General features: G+C 46.3%; 1 protein-coding gene across 1 annotated transcript in view; it reads right to left on the bottom strand.

Moving 5' to 3' along the window:
• Positions 1-423: 423 nt before the first annotated feature.
• Positions 424-9,967, bottom strand: part of NIBAN1 (niban apoptosis regulator 1) — a 182,140-nt gene continuing 172,596 nt past the window's right edge. Inside the window, exons 13-14 of the mRNA XM_055419109.2 lie at positions 7,359-7,470; positions 424-5,353 (exon numbers count right to left, since the gene is read on the bottom strand). Of these exons, the coding sequence (XP_055275084.2) occupies positions 4,200-5,353; positions 7,359-7,470 (1,266 nt within the window). The 3' untranslated portion in view covers positions 424-4,199. The remainder of the gene's footprint in view (positions 5,354-7,358; positions 7,471-9,967) is intronic.

The raw sequence follows: 9,967 nt of genomic DNA, 5'->3' as shown, positions 1-9,967 counted from the left end.
CAACAGATGCACAATCATTGTTTTTCAGATGAATGAATTTATGGATGAATGAGCAACTGTGGATACTGGTGAGTAAATATTGCTTTGTTTATAATTACAGAAAGAATGGATATATTGCTCAGCGTTGCCCACTGAAAACAAATTTGTTTGAACAGCAATTCAATTACATCAAGAGTAATTGCCCATTGCTGTATTATAGACCTAATCCAATTCCCACAGAAATTAGCATATGCATTTTAAAAGCATGATTACAACTGACATTAAGTGACTTCCCTGTGGATTCCTTCCTGATGGCAGAAAAGTAAAATTCCGTACTACACTGACTCACTTTTCCATCTCTGAGGAGTTCCTCCCAGCTCAAGTATGACATTTGCCTAAAAAATGAAAACAGCCCCATTCCAAATAAATATGACATCTGGACACTTTTCCAAGGACAAACATTTTATTGAAATATAGGCACTTGGCAGGGTAAATATGTGGTTACAAAGTGGTTTAAGTTTATTTGCTTTATATAGTGACCAGAAAAACCACTCCACAGTGTAGATTTCCTTACTGAGGTTGCAGACTTTAGAAGCAAATTGTAAAACCCACTTGTTTACTGTAAAGAAGGTACATGTAACCGACTTTTTCACCAAGTGAAACTGTATTATTTATTTTAGTCAGTGATGTCTTTCTCTTCCCCAAATGAAACTTGCTAGGTTAGCATACATCATTTAGCACTTTTTATAAAGAAATAAAATCACTTATCTGAGAGAATCGTGGAACCCTTTGAAATCACTACCTCTAATCTGAAGGTAATGAAACCAGACTTGAGAATCTCTGTAGTAAAATGCAGAAGATGGAGCATGAACACCCATAGTTCTTCATACTCGGTCTCTTTCTAAAAATTTTGAACAAGCTGGAATCTTTTCCTTGTTGTCTCCAAAACGCATTTTTTAAAAAATGAGTTTCCTCTGAATAACGCAAGACACTACTGACTCTGCTCTAAGGTGCAAAGGAAAAACTGACAAGCAAATTCTTTTTTAAGGAAAATATTCTTTCTTTGTGAAAGGTTAATAAAACATAACTAGTCATGGAATTTTTGCCAAAAACCATGTCTTGAGATTTTATGCATTTCAAAGAAATTTGTCCATAGGAGAGAGCCCCTGAGCAGCCTGCAGAGGCTTTTCCTATTGCTTACTTAAATCACAATAACCTTGCTCCCACCTGGAAACCACTGAGGCAATCTAGACAAGTCTGTATCAAAAGCAAGAGAAACTCCCAGTAATAGTAAACTATTCCACTCAGCATGTGAAAACAAATAGGGAAATTTTAATGCACTTTAATTTCCTGTTCCATCGTCAAATGGAACAGTCACCTGACTTAATCTAGTGGACGTGTCTTTTGTGAAATATGTACAGAAAAACTCTCTGCGTTCTCAGCTCCGTCCTTCCTCTTAATCTCTGGTTTCCTCTACTGCGGAGACACTGACATTCATCTGTCCAATGAAGTGACAGGTACTGTCATTTAGGGTTGGAAAAATCTCTCAGCTTTCCAAGTGGGGCCAGGAGCCCTGAGGTGAGCAAAAGGGAAGAAGCTAGAAGCTTCTACATGGGCTTAGCCTGCGCCAGGACCTCCTTGCTTGCTGATCACCGTTCTCCTGGAGAGAAGGGCAGTCCTTGGGGAGGCTGGGCACTGCTCCTTTGGCTCTCGGTCTCACTGGGCAGCGCATCAGACCATTTGGCCACTTGCCTTTTGGACTTTGGACTTGATTTAAGGGAAGACTCCCAAGGGCAAAAAGCCCAAGTGAAATATATCTCCTTGCCTGACAGCAAGCCCCAAATAGCCCCAGCACAGTGGTGTGGTGGGTGATCAGTTCTCACATTTCCTGAGGAGCTTGACACAAGCAGTTCCTTGTTAGGCACTAGGGATATTAAAGTGACTTGAGAAGCCAGGGAGCCATTATTCAAGGCTGTGTGTGCAGGAAGTACACAGGATGACTAAACCCTAGCGTCTGTCCTTGAAGGAAGGGGCCCCTGGAAGAGACAGGAAGTAAACATAATTGCAATATTTTGTGCCAAATGCAAGGATATGAGTGAACACGGGTGTGATAAGGACCAGGGAGGGGAGTGACCTCTGCCCTCCACCTGTAATGCTGCTGCTGCTGCTAAGTCGCTTCAGTCGTGTCCGACTCTGTGCGACCCCATAGACGGCAGCCCACCAGGCTCCGCCGTCCCTGGGATTCTCCAGGCAAGAACACTGGAGTGGGTTGCCATTTCCTTCTCCAATGCATGAAAGTGAAAACTGAAAGTGAAGTCGCTCAGTCGTGTCTGACTTTGTGACCCCATGGACTGCAGCCTACCAGGCTCCTCCGTCCATGGGATTTTCCAGGTAAGAGTACTGGAGTGGATTGCCATTGCCATCTCCACCTATAATGAGAGGATCTAAACACTCTAAGTATTAGTCACTCGGTCATGTCAGACTCTTTGCCACCCCACAGACTACAGTCTGCCAGGTTCCTCTGTCCATGGAATTCTCCAGGCAAGAATACTGGAGTGGGTAGCTATTCCTTTGGCCAGGGGATCTTCCCGATCCAGGGATTGAACCCAGGTCTCCTGCATTGCAGACAGATTCCTTATTGTCTGAGTCAAGGGTGAAACAATTCAATATGAGAGTATAGTGATTATTCTTCATCCCCTATGACCTAGAAATCCAAGAAATTCTTCATAGGGAGGTAGAGAGAGAGATATTTTAATTCCTGGTTAAATGGTCAAACTATGGACAAATTCTTATAAAAAAACTGATATTAACTACTTGCTGATGATAATCAAAACAAGCTCTTAGGACAATATGTTGAGATCTAATATTAAAATTCGTAGAAGGAAATTTCAAGATGTAGACCTGGGACTAAAGCTTTTAGAAAACCATCTGGTATTTTTCTGAAGGACAAGAGAATACATCTTTTTAACCTTTAGCAAGAAAGTTCATTCCACCTTAACACTCACAGGTAAAGGTCATGATCCATTTAGAAGATGTATTTCCATCTATTTCCATTAAAGTAAGTTCTGGGAGAAAGGAACAGAGCCATTTTCACCACAGTATCAGTGCCTGGGACATAACCAGACTCAATTTGCTGAACAACTGAGCAAATGATTTCCATTGTTGGTAACATCTTTGGAACGTAATGATTTATAGCTTGGTTTCTCTCTTTCTCTCTCCCTTTTACTTCCCTCTTTTCTTTCTTCTTTTATTTATTCACTTTTTCCCTCCTGGGAATAAACCAGGACTGTTTCAGTGGAAAGAAAGAAAGTTGTCCTGTTTTGAAAATCAGTATATATTTTTTGCTTTCAGATTCAATTCCTTTGGATCCTTTCATTTATGCTAGACAAGCACCTAATTTTTTTTTCTTTTGTTCTTTTTTGTTACTATGCCTAACACAGCATGTGTCGTAGAATAGCTGTTCAAATAATGTTTAATTGGTGGGCTTTATTCTTGATAATTTAGCTAAGCTCTTTCTCTGCACAGTCTAAGGCTAATTTGGAAGGCTTTCAGCCTTAAACATGCCAAAGAAATTTCCTTGCCTCATCTGATGTTCTCCAAAAAGTGATTAATTAATAAGAATTAACAAGATTAATTAGTAGGAAATTGACAGTGGCATTAGTAAGAGGCCCAGCCAGCCCCCAGACCACAGCCTTGCTCTGTTTCCGCTCAGCCTTCCTGAGATGTCTCAGGTTGATCGCTCAGGCTCTGTGGGCTGCACACAGCAGGCAGGAGGGGCCGGCGTGCACCATCTCCCTTTCCTGCCACCGGGCTGTGGACGAACGGTGAGGCTGCATTGCCAGCATCTACCTTCGCATCCTCGCAGAACATGAAGAAGCCTTAAAGTGCATTAGAAGAGAATGTGCAGGGTGCCCGGCTGTCTCTCCCGCCTCCCTGCAGCCCCATCCCACCCTGGGCCCCTCAGCTGCCTCTCACCCCCCAACGCCATTACCTTTGTAATTGTTATTCAAATGCTAAAGCCATAATTCATGGGAGGACAGTTCCATCCACAAAGGTCTGCCTCAGTGCTCCTGCCTGGTGTGCAATTCCCTCTAGCTTCATTATACAAATTAAAGAAGTACTTCATGCTTTTTTTTTTTTTTTGTAACAACTTGCAGGCACCCCCCCTCCCGCTTTGGGCTGAGTTTGTTCCAAGAAAGACTCTGGCCACGTTGTCCCTTTCACTCCTCTGAAGGGGGCTCTGGGGGGTCTTCTCTCTGTGTATCTAGGGTATCGGTGTTTGCAACATTCTCTGCCACCCACTGACACTCGTGAACGGGGTTGGCCTCCCTCTCCCGGGCATCCTCGCTGGTGGCAGGCTGGGCTGTGCTGCAGCTCCCGCCCACCGCCTCTCCTTCCACAGAAACCTGGCTCTCCCTGGGGCTGATGGGGTCAGAACGGAACACGCAAGCTTCTAGGGGCACAGCCTCAGCCTCCACAGAGCACACGGGCCCTCCTCCTTCAAGGGCGCCCGGTCCGCAAGCACCCGCTGTGAGCTCGCTCTCAGCGGGCTCTCCAGCCTCTCCCGGCTCCCCTGCTTCTCCCGGCTCCTCTGTGGGGTCTGGGCCCCGGGCCCCCTCGCTGAGCCCCCCGCAGGCTGGCTGAGCCTCTGGAAATTCTCCCAGCTCCACCCCGCGGGTCTCAGCCTTGGGAGCTGGACCATGGGCCTCCCCCTCACTGACTTCACTTTCTTCACAGTTGTCCTGACCCGAGGCAGATGCTTGACTGGCCTCTGTGTCGATTTGGGTTGCTTCCTCTTCTTTTTCAATATCTTGGGGAACAAGGGTCTCCTCATGTGTATCTTTCTCAACCTTGAGCACAGTGGACTCCTCTGGTACTTCGACGGTCACCGTCAGCAAATTTCTGAGCTCCTGCAAGGAGCCTGTGGCGGAGGTGGGCTCTGCGTCTTCCTGGGTGGGTTCTCGGTCCTCAGGAGTCTCTTCCAACTCCAGCTGTAAGGAGTGTGTGCCCAGGGAGCCTGCTGTCACCTCTGTAGCCACCAGATTCACAACCGGGCCATCTATATTTGAATCGATGACCTGCCTGTCTCCATCTGGGGGAGGGCTGGACACAAGGAGGGAAAGGCCTTCTTCTCTGGCCAATGGACTAGGGACCTCTGGCTGTTTCATCTCCCCTGCCTCCTGGAACACCTCATTATTCAGGATCTCACTCTCTGAAACTCCAGGGAGAACAGCTGAGGCTCTCCTGGCAGGGCTGGCCTGGTTTGACCCTGCAGGAGTTTTTAGATCGGTGAGGCTGGACACACTTTCACTGGGCAAGGCCATGTTGTCTTCAAACAAATTGTGTTTCTTCAGGATAGCAGCCTCCTTTATCACTGAGAGATACCAGAGAGCAAAACATAATGTTAAAACCTTGCCCTGACTAATCTGGAATTTCTGATTTTATCCAGAAACTAAACTCCCCTCTCAGCTTTTCTAACTGTCTGAATTTCCCAATTTCAAATTCCAGCTTACTTCTAACCCTCTTTCAGGAAGCCTTCCCTGATGACCAGAGCCTACAGCCTCATTCCAAACCCTGGACCTCTGTAATGTTCACTCATTCACTCCTTCACTCATACCCTTATTCAAACAGCACATATTTACTGGACATCAACTATGGGACAGGCTCTAAGAATCCAAAGATGAATGAATAAAACATGGCCTTGGCTTTCAAAGAGGTCAAACCTACTACCATCATTGGTACCACCCTTGGAGGCCCGATCACATCTCATTAGCTGCTAGTGCGTGGCTGCAGTGTGTCTACTTTGACCGATATTCCTTTAGAGCAGGACAGGTCCTTATTTTCTCGGCTTTTACACTCAGATCAGTCCTGAATGTGTAACAGGTCCTTAGTACTGAACCTACAGAGAGAGCCTTATAAACTGCAGTGTCCAAACTGAAGGCCTCTGTCCATCCGGCTCAGTCCTAGAGGCCCCAAGAGGAGTAAAATCAATAATAACAACCATTTCCTCCACATGTTCTCCAAAATTTATTGTTTGTAGGTTTTTTTGATGATGGCCATTCAGGTCAGAGTGAGGTGATACCTCGTAGTAGTTTTGCTTTGCAGTTCTCTAATAATTAGCATAATTAACATGGCAATTGAACATCTTATCTTGTGTTTGTTGGCCATCTGTACTGTACAGCACAGCTAACGGTGCTGCGGTGACCTGAATGGGAAGGAACTCTAACAGGGAGGGAATATGTGTAAATGTACGGCTGATTCATTTTGCTGTACGGTAGGAACTAACGCAAAGCTGTAAAGCAACCATCCTCCAATAAAAATTAATTTTAAAAAATAACGACAACCAGCAGCTGACGTTTCTGACAATCAGCCTCTACCTCTGGCTGTGTAGGTTGTACAGTGCCCAACAATCTCACACCCAAGGAGACACCATTCACATCACAGATTTGTGTATTCAGCAGAGTAATTTTCCAGCAGGCTGCTGCAGCATGTCCTGCTCGAACCAAACCAGTATATCGTGACAATTTTTTGACAGACAGCAGTCCGCCGTCTGGAGGAAGAGAGCTTTTATTCCTAATTCGCCCCAGGGTGCGGTGTTGGACTGGCAGCAACCTTGACTGAGCCCTTCTTCCTGTGCAGATACTGAGATGACATCTTTGTATTCCTTGTCTCATTGGATGAGCTACTTTGACCTGGGGCTTGTGCTTGGCCAGCTTTCTTGGTGGAGACCAGATATGTTTCAAGCCTATTGTTTTAGGGACAGCCCTCTCCTGTGTATTTCTATCAAAGTTTTCCTATCTTCACTCCTATCCTGAGCAGGGCCTGATTCCACAGGATCCTGGGAGCCAGAGTCCTAATGGGGCTCGCCAAGGATGGAGTCACAGCCCAGTGTATTCTGTCTGGCTGAGAGGACAGAGCAGCTGGGAAGCCCCGCTGCCGAATCACCTGCTCCAGGCTGGAGAGGCGTTGCAAGCAAGCCTGTGGCCAAGAAGAGCTCTCTTTCCTTTGTTCTGTCTGGAACAGCCGGAGGAGGCCAGCTGCTCATGAGACACCCTAGGTTAATCTCTCTGACCTTAGTTTTCTCATCTGAAAAATGAAGCTTCAAATTCCCAGTTCACAGAGTTCTTATTTGGACTGAAAGCGAAATAATATCTAACGGGCCAGTGGAGTGTGAGCCAAATCGCGACGGCTCAGTGGAGGTCAGCGGCCCTCGCTCCTTCCGTCCCTTGACCTCTGTCTCCCCAGCTCTTGCTGTCAATTTCCTCTTTCCCTTTCATTCCTGTGGACAAAACCTAGCTGGCCTTGTGGGGTCCCCATCAGGGGTATGCCCCTCTATCTAGAGCTTTCTCCAGCACCAGGGAAACCTTCCATATCCATACCTTTCAGACTTTCATCTAGGAGGATCTGATGTAAAATCTCCTCATAGACATTTTCAACATGGATCATATTGGTGTGATCCGCAAAGATGTACTGCTCGTATTTCTGAAGCTCCTGGAGAAGGAGAGATAAGAAGATAAAGGGGACAACACATGAGACACCAGTTTGCAGAGGAGCTCCGGAAAGGACAGCTGTCCCTCTTGTTCCCCCTGGGAGTGTGAAGCATTGGTCACCTGCTTCCTTCCCCCCAGGCACCATGCCCCGGACTGGGTTCATGCTCTATGCATGAACAGACACCAGAGACAGACACCAGAGACCCTGATGATCTCAAGGCCTTGTCAGTGGGTCTGGACATTTCCTTCTTTTTCTTCTTTTTTAATGCCAACAGTACTTTACTGAGGTGTAAGATATACCGAGAAAAATGCACACATTTTAAAAGTGGAGCTGTTGCTGCTGCTGCTAAGTCACTTCAGTCGTGTCCGACTCTGTGTGACCCCATAGACGGAAGCCCACCAGGCTTCCCCGTCCCTGGGATTCTCCAGGCAAGAACACTGGAGTGGGTTGCCATTTCCTTCTCCAATGTGTAAAAGTGAAAAGTGAAAGTGAAGTCGCTCAGTCGTGTCCGACCCTTAGCGACCCCACGGACTGCAGCCTACCAGGCTCCTCCATCCATGGGATTTTCTAGGCAAGAGTAGTGGAGTGGTTTGCCATTGCCTTCTCCGAAAAGTGGAGCTAAATAACTTTAAATATATAAATATACTCAGATAACCAAAACGCAGGTCAAGGTGAACATTTCCATCACCGCTATACCTTTTTCCAGTCTAGACTACTCACCCAGAGATTAAGCTCTGGTGTTGTGTCTATCACACTAGATTCGTTTTTCTTGTTATTTAACTTTATGTAAATGGAATCCTGTACTCTTTTTTTGTGTCTGTTTTTGGAGATTCATCCATGTTGCTGCATGTATCAGTAGTTCATCCTTTTTTATTGACAAGTGGCCCTCATTATATGGACAAGCTAAAACTGTTTACCTATATTCCTACTGCTGGATATTGACTGTTATGAACATAATTGCTATTGATATTCTTGTGTATGATTTTGTGGATTTAGGGCTTACTTATCTTGAGTGTACACCTAGAAGTGAGATTGCTGGGTCCTAGAGTAGATGTATGTTTAACTCTTAGGATGCGTCCCATTCTCAGCTGTGGAGAATCCCTAGTCACAGACTCTTCAGAAACAGTCTCCTCTTTCCCTCCAGCTGGCCCTGAAACTCCGTGATTCTAAGGCAATCCAGGCATCACACAAAATCCTTTAACACTTCCTGCTTTCCAAGGGTCTCACATGGCTTGCCTTTTATCAGCAAGAGGTCAAGGAAGGGATCAAAATGAGTCAAGTCATATCCGTGTGATTAACTCCATAATGCTTGCACCTGATAGTGCAGTATGAGGGCTCCTAACCCCTGTTTCTTAGATAGCCAGGGTCTTAGCAGTGGGATTCAATGGCTTTTGCCTGGAAGGAGGCGATTTACAGCAAGCCATCAGAAGCCACCCCATTCAGGCTCTCAGAGCCAGGACAGTGGGGTTTGTAGCCCATGACTGGATCCCAGTGGGTAATAATGGGACCCCTTTCTGCCCCGCCTAGGGAAAGCCCCAGGATTAAAGAGACATGAGCTTGCATGACCCTGAGAGGGTCTGCGAGACAAGACTGGCACAGAGATAAGTGCCCCGTGGCAGAGCACTGCTCAGGGACTGCACGCTGCCCTGGACTGGCTGTGGACCCTGGGCAAGCCCGCTCACGGCTCTGTGCCTCTCTCTTCCTCTGCAAAACGAGTTGTGTGTCGACACCACCGTTCATCTCCCCACGTGATCTTCCACTCCTTGGTTCCCTGTTATTCATCTAGGACTGGCGAAAACATGGCTCTGGGAAGCCCTCTCCGCCCCCACAGGCAGAACTGGGCACCTCTTCCGAACTCGGCCGTCTCTCCTCCCCACAGAGCTCCTGCCATGCTCACTGCAGAGTGCGCTCTGTGCCTGCCTCCTGTCTTTAGGCTGTGAAGCCCAGGATGAAACAGGAACACTGGCTGGGCACGTGCCTGGATCATGCTTATACATGTTGGCTGAATACACAGCCGGCCTTTGAACTTTCAACCAGCTAAGCAATGGTGTGGAAAAGAATCATTCTGAGGGGCACTTACCTGTTGCGATGTGCACAACTTTACAAAACAGGTTTTCTATATTGAATTGACTGAATCGTGACACATATTAATTCCCTGGATCTGTTAAATTGGAATTAAAAAAAAATCTCCCCAGGCAATTCTAATGTGCAGCCTGGGTTAAGTACCGCAGATCTTAGAACCAAGGGAAACTAGTAAACTAAAGAATCTTTGCCTGAAGCAAATGCTCCCCTAGTTCACCCACTCTGGAAATCCAGATGTTTTTAAATTTCTTGATACTGATACAATATTCCTCATCACTGAAAATGCCAGGCCTCAATTTCTCTCCAAACCGGTCTCTCTTGATTAAAAATTACAAGTGCCTCTTAGAGATCTGGTATAACTCTGAGGATGGCTGGAGACAGAGGAGCAGACAGGAAGAGGGGCTTTTTTTTTAAC

The sequence above is a fragment of the Moschus berezovskii genome, chromosome 17 (genome assembly GCF_049115385.1).
Source record: "Moschus berezovskii isolate FMDL1 chromosome 17, NW_MosBer_1.0, whole genome shotgun sequence".
Classification (NCBI taxonomy): domain Eukaryota; kingdom Metazoa; phylum Chordata; class Mammalia; order Artiodactyla; family Moschidae; genus Moschus; species Moschus berezovskii.
The sequence above is the reverse complement of the archived record's forward strand: the minus strand, read 5'-3'. Positions and strand labels throughout refer to the sequence as shown.